We start from the raw sequence: 18,616 nt of genomic DNA on the forward strand, positions 1-18,616 counted from the left end.
GCATATATCTCAAAGACTGACATCTTTTAATTTTTTCCTTGGCTGATATTAAACTATAATTCTATTTCTTGACTGGAAGTTTAGAATAAATCATCCATAGGAACTATAAGTTGCCGTGGATTTTTTTCACACTGAATATTCACCATCAATAGGAACTTGTAAAATTTGGGACACATATTCAAGAACTGATATACTTCATTTCATTATTTGTAAGCCTGATGTTTTATAAATAACACTACAGAATTTTAAATGCAGAATATTTTATTTTATCAGGAATATTGTCAGGAATGTTAATTTTATCATCTTACAAAAAAGTGGGTGGAAGCAGGTTCTGCAGGACATGGATTGCTGGGAGCCAACCATTGCCCACAGGACCTGGCAATTCAGTCCACAGCAAAACCACTTGGGAGACTATGGACTATCTGTCTATCTGTCTCTCTAGACAGATCACCTGGGAGGATCACATACAGCATCCTCAGGACTCCTTCCAACTCGCCCACAGTGCGGTCCTCTCTTCCTCTGCTGTCTGTCTCTTCCCCTCCCCTCCCCTCCCTCATCCCCAGAGACAGCTCACCAGCACAGACCAGACCATGCTCTCCATGCCCTGTATCTTCTCTTGCCCCAACACTCATATGTTCACAGAAGGAGCACACTAACTCTTCATCAGTTTTCTGTATACACAGCCTTAGTTTCTGAAAAATACTTTGAGCTATGTCAATAACAGGTATTATGAGACTAATTCTCCCTCTAGCAGTCAAGTGGTGATGAGAGGGTTTTCCTGAAATTGCGTAAGCTTCTTAGCTCAGTGTAGGTGAGGGAGGAGACAAAGAAAGGAACAGCTGCAGCATCCTCTCCTGCCCCTTCCCCTTCGGGAGGTAAAAATGGGACACTCGTGGCTCTGTGGCTGGGTTGGGGGGGACAGCGGGCAGCACACAGGCAGCGATGCTCTGGACCGACACTGGGCTCCTCCCAATCTTGATGCCATGTCAGTTTGCTGCAGGACTTCAGAGAATGAAATCGAAGCTTCCCAGTGCTAGTGCCGGACCACCAGCCCAAAGGAAAATCCTCCCTTTGATGAAAACCCAATCTCAGGGACTCACCAGAACGTGAATAAAACAAAAATGTTCTATTTTTCTAAATTCTAAGTGGGTTATATATAATCTTCATCAGTGTTATGTTATCAGGATTGTTGGGTCCTAAACACCATCATTACATTTTTCTTAAAAACAAATTGGTGATGTAGTGACAGCTCAGCCATCATATAGTATTTTCATGTCTTACATATTCTCTTCAGCTACAAGGACAGAGACAAAGTTGGATGTATCTATAAACATAAAAAGGAGCTCCTAAACCTCAGAAAGCAGTTAGCCATCCGCTTATGGTATCACCAAGGTCCAGGTGTGACTTAATGTGTTTTAATGTAGAATAAGCTCCTCCATAGGTGTCAGAATGGGTTATTTTCTCTCTCCACGGAGCTGCCAAGCCATCACCATGGAGCACAACTGTAAGAGCCTTCTCTAGGGCTCTTCAACACCAGGAAGGCATGCCAGAGTGCAAATGAGAACCCTCTCAGACTTAATAACAGTTTTGAAAGGTGATGCTGGACATCAGATTACTTTACATGTCTGTAAAACCCATTCAAAGAGCAAAGACACTTTCAAAGGAGAGGTATACAGCAACAAAATTAGTTTAAAACTTGGATTTTTTTCAACTGATATGCAACCTCTATTATCAAGGCCATGGAATCAACCCAGACATAGAACATATTAAAGTTGTTACACCTGCCTTGGCAAAATGAAAGGATGAAGAATCCCCAGAGATTGTATGTGTGTTTGGGAATCCCTAGACACCTGAGCACTTCAAGTTAGCCACCCAGATACCTTCCTACTAAGCACATAAAGTAATGAAGACAATAGCGGGTTTCCTTCTAACGTGTATCTATAAACAGCTGATTATCTAACCCTGAACTGCAGGTCACTGCATCCAGTCGGTGGCAATAGGAAGGTCGATTAGATATAACCTCAGATCTGTATATGACCTGGGACCTCCACATTGTGCCTGGTGTTGTCTGCTTCTAAAAAGAGATACATCCAGGCATGATCAACCTCAGAGAGTGCACTCCTATCTCCCTTCCCAGCTAGCTCCTTAGACAGGAAGAAACTTCAGTTGAAGGCCCAAGGAGTGTGCAGCCTGATTGGAAGAGCTGCCATGAGTCTGCCTTCCCCAGCACACACAATCTGCCTTTCTCACTCTCAACTCTTAGCAAAGACCAGCAGTGTGCGGTGGGGAGGGCCAGGACTTTCTTCCTCAGGGTCTGTCAAAGGTAGGGAGGGAGAACTATGACCCATTCACATTCACGTCTTGTAGGATTTGTTAATGTACCTTCCTAGTTCTTTGGTACTTCACAAATGTGAATGAACATGCAAGACCTCCAGGTATTGCCTATTAACAACTGCAGGGTTTATAGCCCACAGGAAGGCTCTCTAGTTTTCTAGCTCCCAGATCTAGGAAATAAAGATGGTGTCAAAACAAAAGTGTTTTGGGGGTAGGGATGCCCTGAGATTCTTGGGGTGGTGAGCGGGATGGGAGGAAGGGAGCTGCTCTAATTTGTAAAGCACAGGGCAGTCTTCGAGTTCTGGGCTACAGATCTAGCCCGAGACAGAATTAAAGGAACCAAACCCAGAATCTCCAGTTATATTCACAGCAACAATGTTTAACCCCTCTGGTCTCACTGTCTTTCCACCCTCATGAGCCATCTTCATCTCTTCCTGGAGCATTTCTAAGCTCCCATTAGGTGGTTGGTGTCCTGGGAGGAAGGTTGGGGTATCTATGGTGAGGTAATTTCTTACAGTTACTAGGTAGATAACATTATCAATTTCAACATGCTTGCTTTATAGGGGTAGGTTTGTGCATGCTCCCGTGTGTGAAAGTGGCTCATGTAGAAGGGGTGCATATGTGTACTGTGCGTGTGCTCGCAGGACCTGGGAAGAAAATCCTTTCTGAGAAGCAGGGCTCTCAGCTGTCCACCTTGCCCCAGTCCTCCTCCACCTGCCTCCAGCCCGGCTGCTCCTCACAAAGACCGGTTTAAACTGGGCAGGTAGGAAACCGTAACTCCTGGGTCTTGGGAAATTTCAGTGATGAAAATGATACAGAATGTTGCTGTGTGTGCTGTGTGTGTGTGTGCGCGCGCGCGCGCGCACAGCGCTGAAACACTTGGGGGAGGGGTAGGAGGTAGACACAGGCTTTCCCCTATGATGTTGGTTTTCAAAACCCCTCAAAACCACCAGATCCTAAAAGCTTCAGAAGAGCCCATTAATCTCAGAGTCCCCATGTTTCAGGCTGCAGAGAAGGCTGCAGTCGCCCAGCCCGGAGAGGCAGATGGCCATGTCCGGGGTAGATGGGACAGGTAGGGTGCCGGCCGACTTCCCGTCTCCTCCCCGCGGCCCTGGTAGGATATGCCGCAGCCCAGACGACGGACGGCGAGGCGCGCCGGCGACTTGGGGCCGGGGGACAGCGCCCCCCGCCGCCCTCCCTCCAGTCTCGGAGCCTCCGGAGATGCGGAGCCCGGGCGCCACTTACCGTGCGTGCAAGCCCGAGAACAGGCAGAGGAGCAACAGCAGCTTTGGGGCCATGGTGCCGTGGAACGTGGGGCTCAGGGTCCGAGGCCTCGGGCCGCGCGCGGCTTCCTCCGGGTCGCAGGCCTCGCCTCCGCCGGTTCTCCGTGCCCTCGCTGCCTCCGATGTCGCCGAACGTGGCGCGACTCGGGTGCCGGGCCGCCGCGGCGGGACAGGTGCGGGCTCTGGCGGCCGGCCGCGCCCCCGACGGCCGGCGGGTCTGCGCGCGGCTCCGCCTGGCTCACGCGGGACACCCGGTCCCCGCGGCGCACAGCCCCCGCCCGCGCACCGGCGCCAGGTCCGCGCAGCCAGCAGGCGGGAGCAGGTGGCTGCGGGCGGTCCCTGGCCCAGAAGACCCGCGGCCCGCAGCAGCCCACCCCGCCCTGAGCCGCGAGCCGCGCCGCGCGCCGCTGCCAGGGCGGTGGGCTCTGCGCGCGCTGTGCGGCCGCCGTGCGCTCCGGGGTGGGGGCGGGGAGGCGGCCGCTACTCTGGCAGCGACTCCGAGGAGGCCTCGGCTGGGTGGAGTTCCCCCAATTACACGTTTGACAATGCGCGAGGCGAAGAAAGCTAGGTTTGAAAGGACCCGTAGTTTGAGCCAGGAAGGGGGCGGGGCCCGGCGGGGGCGGGGGCGGGGGCGGGGAGGCTCAGGGATCCCTCCGAGAGCCTGAGGGAGGGCCCGGAATAGGCACCCGGTAGTCCGAAAAGAGCCCTCGATCCCGACGGGATGCCCTCCTCCCCGCAATTCAACACTAGGTAGCGGTTCTCCGCGCTCCCTGACCTCCCAGAGCGTCCCTACCTAGGCACCCTGGCGAAGGAGCGAGACGGTCTGCTGAGAAGCCCTGCCTTCGCACACGTTGTGCTAAATCGACTGAACCCCTTCCGCACACTGCTGAGATTCTGCAAGGAAAAGTGGCTTGCTGGGGAGTATTTGGAAAAAAGCACCCCCGATGTGTACCTTTCGTACACAGAGACTAATATATACCAATAAACAGCAGTGGTGAAAAAAGGTGTTGAAGGTAGGAGACAAAGATCCCTACCTAGATAAAAGAGCAAAAGACGTTCCATGTGGTTGAACTATGAAGCGCACTTCATTCAATAGCTTTTCAAAGACTCACAGACTGAAAATTGCATTTATGTTTTCATTAGTAATAATCATTAAGAATGTTAGTCTTTCACCATATAAGAATTACAGTGTCAGAGTACCTTAGAGTACATCCACTAAGAAGTTGGCTTTTATATTGGAGAAAAAAAGATAGTTCTTATTAAGTATTTTTTTATTTTGAACTACTATTCATAGAATTATAAAGATGTGATGTTTCTTTAATATATTGTCAAACAGCTTTGTTCACAGGATATATGCAAGGGTAAGTTGAAAATTGCCTGGTGTTTCCCTCTTATTTCTGGGTTCAACAACATGAACGTGGTCATGAAGTAGAGTGAAGTTGTTAGTGATGAGGATATATATATATTAACAGTGGAGCTGTGGCCTTCTTTGCATTGCCATCTTCCTGTCTCTATCTGTCTCTGTGTCGCCTTGAGCTCGCTCCAGCTCATTTCTTCCCAGGACTCCTTCTGACATCCTCCCCTGCCTTCCACAGCTCTCTCACTCAGGTCCTGACACTATGAAGACTTCCATGCCTCTCTCTCTCTTTGTCACAGCTTACCCTATACACTACCAAACGTAAGGTAGATAGCTAGTGGGAAGCAGCCGCATAGCACAGGGAGATCAGCTCAGTGCTTTGTGACTGCCTGGAGGGGTGGGATAGGGAGGGTAGGAGGGAGGGAGACACAAGAGGGAAGAGATATGGGAACATATGTATAACTGATTCACTTTGTTATAAAGCAGAAACTAACACACCATTGTAAAGCAATTATACTCCAATAAAGATGTAAAAAATAAATAAATAAATAAAATATTAAAAAAAAAAAAGAAGACTTCCAACATTCCTACATTCTGCCACTTTCAACACCTTTAACACTTCTCCCAGCTTCAGGGGAGTATGAGCCTTTATCATACTCTGTCCTAATCTTTCATTTTCTCTATCCCACACTGCAACTGAGCACTTTAAAAATCAGTTAGATGGGGACTTGCCTGGTGGTGCAGTGGTTAAGAATATGCCTGCCAATGCAGGGGACACCGGTTCCAAGCCCTGGTCGGGGAAGGTCCCACATGCTGCGGAGCAACTAAGCCTGTGTGTCACAACTACTGAGCCTGCATGCCACAACTACTGAAGCCCGCACACCTAGAACCCATGCTTCGCAACAAGAGAAGCCACCACAGTGAGAAGCCCGCGTACTGCAACAAAGAGTGGCCCCCACTCACTGCAACTAGAGAAAGCCCATGCACAGCAATGAAGACCCAATGCAGCCAAAAATAAATAAATAAATTTATTTTTTAAAAAATCAGTTAGGTGATGACTGATCATTCGTTAATTGCTTATAGAAATATGTCAAGTCTCCACATACTTCTTATGTGCGCTGCAAGAAAACTGCATGTAAAAAGAAACAATTCATCTATGACTCAATTTTAAACACAGTAATAGGAACTTGGGTAAGATAACAGACATTGATAACATAATAGGGGCCCAGGGCTAATGTGAAAGTTTTATATAAATGAACTAATTTTAACTCTCATGATACTATTCCCATTTCAAAGATGGAGAAAACACACAGAGAAGTTAAGTCATTTCCCTAAGATCACACAGCTAGGAGGTTGAGGACTGGGAGTTAACACCCAGGTAGCAGGCTCCAACATCTCTTAATCACTATGCCATACTACTTCTCAGATGAATAGGAGCTCAGTAAACATTTATTGTTTGGTTCTTCGAGCAAAGTTTCAGATTCCTTGCTGTATTCTTTATTATTTGAGCATGCGTACAAATACTTACAAGTTGTTTGTAATAGAACGGACTGATACTTGAATGTTTTTGCAAAATATCAGTATAGTGAGAACTGTCCAATGAAGTTTTTACAACACAAACAGTGGGAAAGAAAATGTGATGTTCTTTTTACATCCCTTTGTTGTTTAGTCTTTTCCTTTTTTGCATATTTTCAATCTGTTGTTATCATGAATGAGTGTAGCATGATCTCTTCTGGTACTTGGCCCCATTTATTAGACTTAGTGGGTCAACTTGATAGAGTTGAACATTTTACCATAGAAAGCCCCCCTTCCCATGGTGCTGCCTGGAACAAGATTTTATTTTATTTTTTTAAAGCTAAATGAGTTGAGGAAAGGCAAATTCAAAGCAAGCTTTCTGGGCAGAAGTGTGAAAGCAAAATTCAAGGTCAAGAATCTAGAATCTTCAAAAGAAAAGCTTTCTGGCTTATTTTCCTGCCTGGCCCAGCTTGACCGAGGGAGGGTGGGGGAAGCAAATAGAAAGGGAGGGAGGGAAGGGGGGGAAAGAAATGCTTTACGGAGCATGCGCAGTGCTCACTCTCCTTTTTTATTTTATTTTATTTTTTGCCTCTGTCCTCTCCATCTTTAGCAGTAGAGAAGCTGACAGTTCGGTTCCACTTGGCGCCCGGCATTTGCATTCCATTCCCCAAGTTCTCAGGAAAGGGTAAATAAAAAGTAACCTAAGAAACAGGTAAGGGTTGGAGCACATGCACTTCTGTGAATATCGAACATCCTCTAGCTATGCTTGCTGTTTGTTTCGAGGGCTGACATTTGATTCAGACTCAAGGTTTCCCAAGAAGACCTGGGCTGGCCGCTGCGTCTGGCAGGAGGAGGGAGGGAGCCCGAGTGGGTGGCGAGACTGACTGCCTGGGCTAGGGATCCTCTTGCGGCTTCTTCAAGAAATACCTCTCAGAATTCCTTGCCTGGCCTCACTTCACCTCCTACAGGCGCGTAGGAACTAGCGAGATGTGGTGCTGAATAAAACTGAACTGCTGCATCAGCTGATCTTATTCTTCATTGCTTCTGGGTTTTCTGTTTGAATAAAATCTCCTCCACTCTCAAAACTTTACTTCTGAATTGTATAATGATGTTTCGTGGTTTAAAAAAAACTTTCTCTTCTCAACTTTTAAATAATTTTATTATCAAAGGATAATACACATACAACAAAATGCACTCATCTTAAAAGTATGGCTCAGTGAATTTTTACGTATGTATATACCACATGTGTAAGAATAACATGTGTCTATTGTCCAGATTAAGATACAGAACATTTTTCTGGTGCCCCCTCCCGGGTGCTGAGCTAGCTTCACTGCCACCACCGACCCTGGTAACCACTATTCCATGTTCCATCACAACAGACTGGTTTTGCCTGCTCTTGAATCTCACATAGACTCGTGTAGTGTGTTCTATGTAACTGCTGGCTCTCATCCTACATAATGTGGTCCAGATGCATCCATGTTGCTGCAGGTAGCAGGCATCCATTACTTCTTATTCTGCGCGTGGTATTTCACTGTGGTATTCAGTATAGCACACAATATTTAGCTGACATGAACATATTCGTACATGTCTTTTGGTGGGCATATGTGCTGATTTCTCTTGGTTATCTGACTAAAAAAATTTTTTAGATCACAGGGAAGGTGTATGTTTAGTGATCATAAACATTACTAAAGAGATTTCCAAAGTAGCGGTATCTATTACCACCTATTGGCTCTGTATGAGCTCCATACATAGCCGTGAAATGTGGCCTTGTCATTCTTCTTGATTATAGCCATTCTGATGTTTCATTCTGGTTTTAATTTCATTAAGCTCCTTTCAAAGTCTTGCCAGCCATTAAAATATCTTCTTTTACAAAGTATCATTCAAGTCTCTTCCCCATTTTTAAACTAGGCTGTTTGTCTTCTTTTTGTTTATAGAAGCTTCTTGTATTCTTGATATGAGTCCTTTAATGTGTGTGATGAATAGCTTCTCTCAGTTGATGGCTTGCCTTTACTTTCTGCAAATAGTGTCTTTTATTAACATTATTGCTTTGCATCCTATTTAACAAATCATTGCCTAACCAGAGGTTATAAAAATAGTCTACTATGTTTTCTTCTAAAAGCTTTAATAAGAAAGCTCCTTTTAGGTCTAGGTTTCATTTCTAATTAACTTTAGTGTGTGATTTTATTTATGAGTCAATGTTTATTTACTTCCATACTGATATAACCAATTTCTCTAGCATGATTTATTTAAAACACCATCTTTTTACCACTCAACTTATATAAATCAGGTGACCATATATGAATGCATTTTTTTCTGAGCTCTGTTCTCTTGATCTATTTGTCTAAACTTGCATCATTACCATGTTTTTTTTATTTCTATAGCTTTAAAATTGTTCTTAATATTTATTTCTTAGTACTCTGAATTTATTCTTTTGGCTGTTCTAGGCTCTTTGCATTTCCATATAAGTCAGCTTGTAAAGTTTCCCCAATCTTCGAAAACTACTTAATATGAAATAGTCACAAGTTTAAAAAGAAATGTATAAGAATAATACAAAAATTTCCATATAGTATAATCTACAGCAATTTTGTTAATTGGTCCATTTACATCTTTAATATTTCCCCCACATAGTCCAAGATCCTATTCAGATGACACAATTATTGTCAGTTATTGTGACCTTTTAGTGTGCCTTTAATCTAGAGCAGTTCCTTGGCCTTTCATGGTCTTTCATAACATCGTGACAATATCCATAACAGAAAGTGATTTTGTAGAATGCAGCTCAGATTGAGTCTATCTGCTGTTTCCTCCTGATCAGATTCAGGTTATGTATTTTTGGCAGAGATACGATATAAGTAATGTTGCTTTTCTCAGAGTATCACGTCGGGGGCACATAATGCTGATTTGTCCTACTATGGGTCATGTTGATCCCTTGGTTAAGTTGGTAACTGCCAGCCTTCTCCCCTGTGAAGTTGCTTTTTTTCATTTTATATTGTTAAATATTCTTTGGAGGGAGCTCTTTAAGAATATTTAACCATTTTAGTTTTAGCTTTCATTGGTGATTCTTGCCTGCTGGTTGTAAAATGGAGATTTGCTAACTCGATTGTTTCTTCTGCATTTATGAATTGGTATTATATTGTGAGGAAGCGCTTTCCCTCTTCCTCTCTTACTATTTTTAGTATGGACTCATGACTTTTTGTCTTACTTAATACATTTTAGTCCATTACTATTCTTATTTACTGTTATTCTCAAGTTATCCAAGATTTAGACAGTAGGGGCCGCTTCAAGCTGACACCTGACTCCTTTTAGCATATCTCCAATGTATTTTTGAGCACGTCCTTACTTTCTTGTACAAGAAGATTTTCCAGGCTCACTCATAATTTCTTTTTCTCAGCCCTTGAATCCATACTTTCTCCCTTGTTCTTTTAATTAAAAATAATATTTAGAAAACATGATCTAACTGTATTAAAATATCATTGCTTTGAACTGAGGTGAGAAATGGTATCTCAACATAGTTCTAATTTGCATTTTTCCTGTTATGAGTAATATTGAACATTTTATAATGTTTATGGCCATTTTATATTTTAGCAAGTTATCTTTTCATGCCCTTTGCACATTTTTCTATAAGATTTCTTCATATCTTGTCCTCAAATTTTGAGAATTTATATTTTCCCATGGTATATGTTGCAAATAGTTTCTTCCTACTTGTCATTTTTCGTTTGATTTTCTTGTTATTTTTTGCATCATGCAAATTTTAAAAACTTTTCTGTAGTAAAATTTATCAGTATTTTATTGCATCTCAATTTAAATACATAGTTGTAAACCTTCCCCCTACACTCAAGTTATAAAAGAATTCACTCATGATTTATTCTGATCATTTTTTACATTTATATCTCTAATCCATTTGGAGTACATTCTTGTGTATTATGTGAGGCATGATGCTATTTTGACATTTTCCAGATGGTTATCCAGATCGACCCACACTACTTATTCAAAAGTTCAACTTTGCCGTAATGATTTAAATACTTTATCATATACTAAATTTCTATATGTACCTAGATCTGGTTTTGAATTTTCATTTAATTCTAGTGGCTGCTTTACTACTAATATGTATAACCATTTTAATTATAAACACTTTGTACTATGTGTTAATATCTGTTTGGGCCAGTGTTAGCTCCTAGTTTTCTTGGTCAGTATTTTCAAGTATTCTCACATATTAATTTTTCCAGATTAACATTATTCTCAACTTGTACAGCCTCAGAAAAAAAAACTTTTTTCATGTTTTATTGGAGTTCTATTACATGGATAAATTAAGGAGAATCGACATTTTTATGATGTTCAGTTGTCCTTTACAATAACAAGAAATATTTTTTCTATTTGTTCATGAGTACTTCATATAAAGTTTTAATATTTCTTGTTAAGTTTGTTTGTAAGAACTTTATCTTTTTATTTCTTTGGTAAATGGTGTTTTCTCTTCCACAGTGTCCTCTAATTGGTTATTATTCATGCATATAAACGTTTGTTATTTTTATATTATTTTTATATCCTGCTTGCTTTCTGAATTCCCTTGATGTTTGAGTTAATCCATCATTGATTCTCTAGTGTTTTCCAGTTTATTATCACATTATCTACAAATAGAGGTAGATTTATTTCAACGTCCTCCAGTTTTATGCCTCCAGTATGCCTCCTTTGTCTAATTCCAGTAGCTAATACTTTAAGTATGATGTTAAAGAATAGAGGAGGGCTTCCCTGGTGGCGCAGTGGTTAAGAATCCACCTGCCAACGCAGGGGACATGGATTCGAGCTCTGGTCCAGGAAGATCCCACATGCCGCAGAGCAACTAAGCCCATGCACCACAGCTACTGAGCCTGTGTGCTGCAACTACTGAAGCTCGTGTGCCCTACAGCCCGTGCTCTGCAACAAGAGAAGCCACCACAATGAGAGGCCTGCACACCCCAGCAAAGAGTAGTCCCCACTCCCTGCAACTAGGGAAAGCTCGTGCGCAGCAACGAAGACCCAATGCAGCCAAAGATTAACTAATTAATTAATTAATTAAAGAATAGAGGAAGTAGTGGAGGAAATTTCTTATTCCAAATTACAGTAGAAAGTTCTCTAGGGTATCAATGAGAGAGAGACAAACAGAAGGAGGAGAAAGGAGATACCCATAAATAATTATTTTGAAGTTTTTTTTAAACAAGTCAGAAATGGGTATTGAAATTTATCATATTTTCAGCAACAATAGAGTTACTCAAATGATTTTCCCCATAGGTGATTAATAACTGAATTATATTATTGAATTTCCTGATATTGAACAGTTCTTACACAGTTGAAAATAAACTTGGAAGTTTTTCTTCATTTTCTACATTTTGAAACAATTTACTTAAATTGGGATTCTAAGGTCTCCAAAAGTTTAGTAGAATTCCCCTGTGAAGACATCTGGGCTCTTTGTGTGTACGTGTGCGTGTGCATGTGTGTGTGTATGTGTAGAAGTTTCTTGATAAAGTTCTCTTTTTTCTTCCATGGAAAATTGACCTTAACTTTCTATCTCTAATGGAGTCAATTTCAGCAAGAAATTTCCCCAAGAAATTGTCCATTTCATCTATGTTTCAATGTTATTGAATAAAGGTGTGCTAAGTAGTCTTTCGTGACTTCATTTTGGTTTTCTCTGTATATGTAATTTGTTTCTTATTTTGTGTACGTTCCCCTATTTTTTCTTAAGTGGTTTGTATAATTCATTTTATTAATCCCCAGAATTTTGATTCATTAGTTAGATCTACTGTTTTTATATGTGATATACAATTAAATTCTGCTTTTGTCTTTATTTTACTTACCTTGTGTTTTCTTTTGGTTTATTTCATTGTTCTACTTCTAGATTTTTGAGTGGGAATTTAATTCCTTTTTTGCTTTTTTTTCATTTGTATTGATATGTGTTTAAGAATATGAATTTTCTTCTGATGTGCCTTAAATGTATCCCATAGATTTTTATGTGTAATTTTAAATTACCCTTGATTTCTAGAAATTTTGACAATTTCTGCATCTCCCTTCATCCTTGTGTTAATTAATAGAAGAATTTTTAAATTTCCAGTTAGAAGAGACTTTTCAAAATTTTGTTTTTAATTTCTAGTTTTATCATCAGAGTGTTACTTATGAACCTTCTACTTTATAAATATACTAATATTTCTTAATATCACTAAGTAACTTAATATGTGATTAATTTTGTGGCTGGTCCCAGTGTATTTGAGAAGAAAGTCTATTATCAATTATGAGCATGCAATGTCAAAATACATCATAAGACCTACACCATTATTTTTAGTTTTTTTTAATCTTTGCTTACTTTTTGTTCTCTTGCCTTATTTTGTCCTAATATTAAAGTTTTTAAATGTGTATGCGTTTATATCAGTCTCCTTTCATCTTCTGTAGTTTCTACTTTGCATGGGTTATGGTCACAATTTTTGGTGTATTTCTAGGTATTCTAACTGTTGTATCTTTGCTTTGCATTATGGTTTGTCATGTTTAATCTTTTTATGCCTGAATGTTACCATACTCAATGTCAGGATTTCAAACTCTACTTTCTTCTAGTTTTCATTTGCCTGGTATATCTTTGCTGATACCTTTATATTTAGCCTTTTTGGATCACTGGCTTTTGTGTGCATTTTTTCTGTATCATAGAGTTTAGTTCTGCTTTATGAACCTACTTGAAAATATTTTCCTTTTGATAGAAGAGGTAAGTCCTTTACCTTTACAATAAGACTTACTTTGGTACAAGGTCTCAACTTTCTCTGTATAGTGTGTCTTCTTTGCTCTTTTTAGATTTCATTTTTGGAGTACAAGGAGTTTTGTGTTTTTGTTCTGGTGTTTGTGATACTTTTTCTTGTCTAACCTTTTGATAGTTTGGCTGTTTTGAATGCCCTACTCTGACTTTTACCTACTATCTCTACAGCAGTCAATGGACTAGTTTCATTTTCCCCTTTCTCTCTCCTTCTTCCTCTTATCAGTACAATTCTTTCTGCTCTGTCATGGTATTTAACATTTGTGCACTATACTTCTACCCTCGTTTCCACCCTTTTCATTTTAGATCCACAAGTAAATATATTGAATGCTTACCATTAGTTCTTATAATGAAGGCTCCTTGAGGCTTGCCAGGATTAAGTTATAAAATCTTTACTCCATCAAAATGCATAATGTAGCATATAAGAATATGTTAACTCCAATCAGGCAGCTGCTTTCTGGTATATCCCATGCTATAATTGTCCAGGAATTCATGTTTATCTTTAATTTTCTTCCCACATATTAGGCAATTTTTAAATTGTTTTGTGTGCTCAGTGTGTTTGGAATTATCAACATGGTTGCAACATTTTTGCTCTCATTTCATTCTTTTATATCAGAACTTCCTTCTAGGATCTTCTTCCACTTCCTAGAATTTCTTTTAGTAAGGATCATTTGGCACCCAAAATCACAGATTTTTATTAACCTAAAAATGTCTCCGGTGCATTTTCTTTCTTAAAATATAGTTGTCCTACATATAGAATTCAATTTGAAAGTTATTTTCTCTTAACTGTCATTATTCTCTGGTCTCTCATATGTTGTGGAGAAGGTATCAATTTAATTTTCATTTGGCTTTCTTTCCTCTGAATATTTTTTGAAAATCATTGTAATTTTTTAATTAAACTTAAAAAATTATATAATTGTAGATTCACACGAACTTGTAAAAATGATACAAAGAAATCCCATGTAACTTTATTAAGTTTCCTCCAAAGGTAACAGCTTAAAAAACTATGGTACAAATCAAAGACAACACAAACAGATGGAGTGGTATACCATGTTCTTGGATTAGACAAATCAATATTGAGAAAATGACTGTACTACCCAAAGCAATCCACAGATTCAATGCAATCCCTATCAAATTACCAATGGCATTTTTCACAGAATTAGAACAAAAAATTTTACAATTTGTATGGAAACAAAAAAGATCCTGAATAGCCAAAACAATCTTGAGAAAGAAAAATGGAGCTGCAGGAATCAGGCTCCCTGACTTCAGACTATACTACGAAGCTACAGTAATCAAGACAGTATGGTACTGGCACAAAACAGAATTATAGGTCAATGGAACAGGATAGAAAGCCCAGAGGTAAACCCATGCACCTATGATCAACTAATCTATGATCAAGGAGGCAAGAATATATAATGGAGAAAAGACAGTCTCTTCAATAAGTGGTGCTGGGAAAACTGGACAGCTACATGTAAAAGAATGAAATTAGAACACTCCCTAATACCATACACAAAAATAAAATCAAAATGGATTAAATATAGATCTAAATGTAAGGCCAGACACTATAGAAGTCTAGAAAGAACACTCTTTGAAATAGATCGCGCCAAAATCTTTTTTGAACCACCTTGTAGAGTAATGAAAATACAAACAAAAATAAACAAATGGGACCTAATGAAATTTAAAAGTTTTGCACAACAAAGGAAACCATAAAGAAGACAAAAAGGCAACCCTCAGAATGGGAGAAAATATTTGCAAATGAAGCAACTGACAAGGCATTAATCTCCAAAATATACAAACAGCTCATGCAGCTCAATGACAAGAAAACAAACAACCCAATCAAAAAATGGGCTGAAGACCTAAATAGACATTTCTCTAAAGAAGACATAGAGGTGGCCAAAAAACACATGAAAAGATGCTTAACATTACTAATTATTAGAGAAATGCAAATCAAAAATACAATGAGGTATCACCTCACATCTGTCAGAATGGCCATCATCAAAAAATCTACAAACAATAAATGCTGGAGAGGGTGTGGAGAAAAGGAAACCCTCCTACACTGTTGGTGGGAATGTAAATTGGTACAGCCACTATGGAGAACAGTATGGAGGTTCCTTAAAAAACTAAAAATAGGGCTTCCCTGGTGGCGCAGTGGTTGAGAGTCTGCCTGCTGATGCAGGGAACATGGGTTCGTGCCCCAGTCCGGGAAGATCCCACATGCTGTGGAGCGGCTGAGCCCGTGCGCAACCGGAGCCTGTACTCCACAACAGGAGAGGCCACAACAGTGAGAGGTCCGCGTACCGCAAAAAAAAAAAAAAAAAAAAAAAAAACTAAAAATAGAACTACCATATGACCCAGCAATCCCACTCCTGGGCATATACCCAGAGAAATCATAATTCAAAAATATACATGCACCCCAACAGGAAGACAACCATTTGAAAACCAGGAAGAGGGCCCTCACCAGACACAGGATCTGCCAGCACCTTGACCTTGGATCTGCCAGTCTCCAGAATTTTGTGAAATAAATGTTTATTGTTTTAACCACCCACTCTATGATAATTTGTTATAGCAGCCTTCAAAGGCTCAGCTATGACACCAGCTAGGTGACAATGTTGTAGCAAAAATAGAAATGAGGCTTTTCTGATAAACAAGGAAAAAAAACAATAAACAGGCTGGGGAAACAGCATAAACAGGCCTGAAAGAGTTAAACAATCTTAGTTATTCCTTAGCAGTTACTATTAACAAACACTTGTAGCTAGACTTGTCCTTCACAAATCTAACCTCTAACACTCTGACTCAGTTTGAATTACATCTTGCACCTGGTGTTTACACCCCCTACACTCCCTTGTAGCAAATCACCCCTTGTAGCATTCTGCATTTCAGAAAGAAGGTTGTGGGCCAATAACCCAGAGACAAACGGACCCAGTTACTGGGCTGCCTGATGCCAGCTGTGACTGTTTTGAAATGATTCAGGAATAATAAAAATACAAGACCTTCACTACTTTGATCCTTATCACCTACCCCAGACTGCGAACCCCACCTATAAGTCTTCTCCTATTTCCCCAGGGAGGTGGGGTACAGTTTTTGAGGTGCTAGCCTGCTGTGTTCCCTTTTTGCCTGGCAAAGAATAAAACTACTCTTTTTCTTTTTCCTCCAAAACTCTGTCTCCGTATTTCTATTCAGCATTAGTGCACAGAGAGCCAAGATTTTAGCGTCAACAATACCTAGAAAGATTTTGGTTCCTATTCTCCTTGACCTTAGACTCTGCTGGTCTAGAGGTTTCAGTTCCGAAGGGAGGAATGCTTCTACCTGGGGACATGACAAGGATTCCATTGAAAACAGAGATAAGACTGGCAACCAGCCATTTGGGACTCAGGCCTCTGAATCAAGAAGCCAGGAAAGAGACTGACTGTGCTGGCTGGGTGATTAACCCTAATGACCATGGGGAAATTGGACTGCTGCTCCACAAGAGACGTTAGGAAGAGTATGCCTAAAATACAGGAGATATCTTAAGGAATCTTTTAGTATTTTCATGTCCTGTGATTAAAGCCAATGGAAAACTTCAGCAACACAGTTCAGCAGAAACCCCCCAGGAATGAATCTGGGTCAGCCTATCAGGCAAAACACCATGACCAATTGAAATGCTTGATGAGGGTAAAGTGAATATGAAATAATTAGTGGAAGGAAGTATTTGTAAATACCAGCTACAACCATATGGCCAGTTTCAAAAATGAGGAGTCTAACAGTTATGAATATTTCTTCTTTATTTTGGTGTGAATATGTTTTTGTGTGTGTACAAATATTGTTGTTTTCTTTCCTCTATTATCCCCTTATCTAATATAAAGGATGTTAACAATAGTTAATTTTATATCTCATTATTTAAGTTATAAGATATCAAAACATGAGTGTACAGCGCCAAAAGACTTTGTGTTCTCTTCTGGGGAAAGTGTTAGCATGTTTTGGGTTGTAGTTAGGTTAGTTGCTTCATTTTAAGCAGAAATATAACTTTGTTACTGTCTTTATTTGGACATTAAATATGATTTAAGAGATGTGTATGGGTGCCAAGTTGACAAGGGGAAGACTATGGTGGCATTTTGATTTGTCAACTTGGTTAGGCTACTGTCCCCAATTATTCAATCAAATATAAATCTAGGTGCTGTTGTGAAGGAATTTGTAGATGTAATTAGAATCCCTAATCAGTTGACTTTAAGTTTAGGATATTTTCCTCAGTGGGCCTGACCTAATCAGATGTAAAGCCTTAAAAACTGGCTTGAGACTTTCTGGAGAGAGACAGAGAGACATATGGAGAAAGAGAAAAGATTCCCATCTGTGGGCAAACATCTTTGGCCTGTGTCCCTGGAGTTCCAGACTGCTCCTGACAGTCCCTTCCTAATGGCCTGCCCTGTAGACTTTGAACTTGCCTTGCCAGCTTCCATAGTGTATGAGCAATACATATGTATGTTTATCACATATATCTATATATTTGCAGATCTATATCTATATCTCCTACTGGTTTGCTTCTCTGCTTTACTGCTGAAGAATATAAAATCATTAACTATTAAACATTTGGAGGAAGAGAGGTATACTCTTTCAGTAGCAAGTTAAAGGGTCACAAAAATATTCAAACTACTTTCTCTCACAGACAACGCTCAGGAAGTCAGAAGAATGGTTTTGAATGACTACACTTACATTGCCTTTGCCCCTGTCATGCCCAGATACTTCAGTTAGAATACTTCTTTTTTTTTTTATGGTCCTTCATTGCAGTTTTTCAAAGCATGCAATTTTATTTATGTATTTCTGAAATTTTAATTTTTTTCTAATAGAGCATGTTCTTATTAGTTATATATTTAATACATATAAGTGTATATATGTCAATCCCAATCTCCCAATTCATCTCAATTAGGATACTTCTGCTAAGAAACTCCCCTCCATACAATGACGCTCCATTGGCTCACTCCTGTAAGCAAAAACAATGGGTGAGAAAAGTAGAAATTTCTTTTCCCTTGTCTTATTTACCTTGTGAAGATTTTAGGATGTTTGAGATTTGGCATGGTATACGTTTCTAGTAAAGCATGGAACTTCCAGAAATATCTTATGATTAGAAATTAACCATTTTAAAATGTCAAGTATTCCCAAGGCCAAGACAAGGTCAGTAGCTGTATGCAACGAACGGGTAAAGCCAAGCTCTTCTTAAAAAGTTCCCATAGCACAGCTTTTGTCATGTGGGTTTAATAAAAAATCTAAAAATTCTGATGTAATCTATGTTTTAAAATGGCTTAAAATAGGGATGAGGCATAGTGGAGTTTAAAATTAATTTATTTGAAAATAAAGTGCATGTTTTCTGAAATGCCCCAGTTTAAACTGGTC

General features: G+C 40.0%; 1 protein-coding gene across 2 annotated transcripts in view; it reads right to left on the reverse strand.

Annotated features, from left to right (window-relative positions):
• The window catches only part of GABRG3 (gamma-aminobutyric acid type A receptor subunit gamma3), a 644,601-nt gene extending 640,918 nt beyond the window's left edge, over positions 1–3,683 (reverse strand). For both annotated transcript variants that reach the window (XM_079915154.1, XM_079915153.1), the window contains exon 1: positions 3,580–3,683. In XM_079915154.1, the coding sequence (XP_079771280.1) occupies positions 3,580–3,632 (53 nt within the window). In that variant the 5' untranslated portion in view covers positions 3,633–3,683. The remainder of the gene's footprint in view (positions 1–3,579) is intronic.
• Between the last annotated feature and the right edge of the window lie 14,933 nt (positions 3,684–18,616).

This window comes from Stenella coeruleoalba (assembly GCF_951394435.1).
Source record: "Stenella coeruleoalba genome assembly, chromosome: 2".
NCBI classification, from domain to species: domain Eukaryota; kingdom Metazoa; phylum Chordata; class Mammalia; order Artiodactyla; family Delphinidae; genus Stenella; species Stenella coeruleoalba.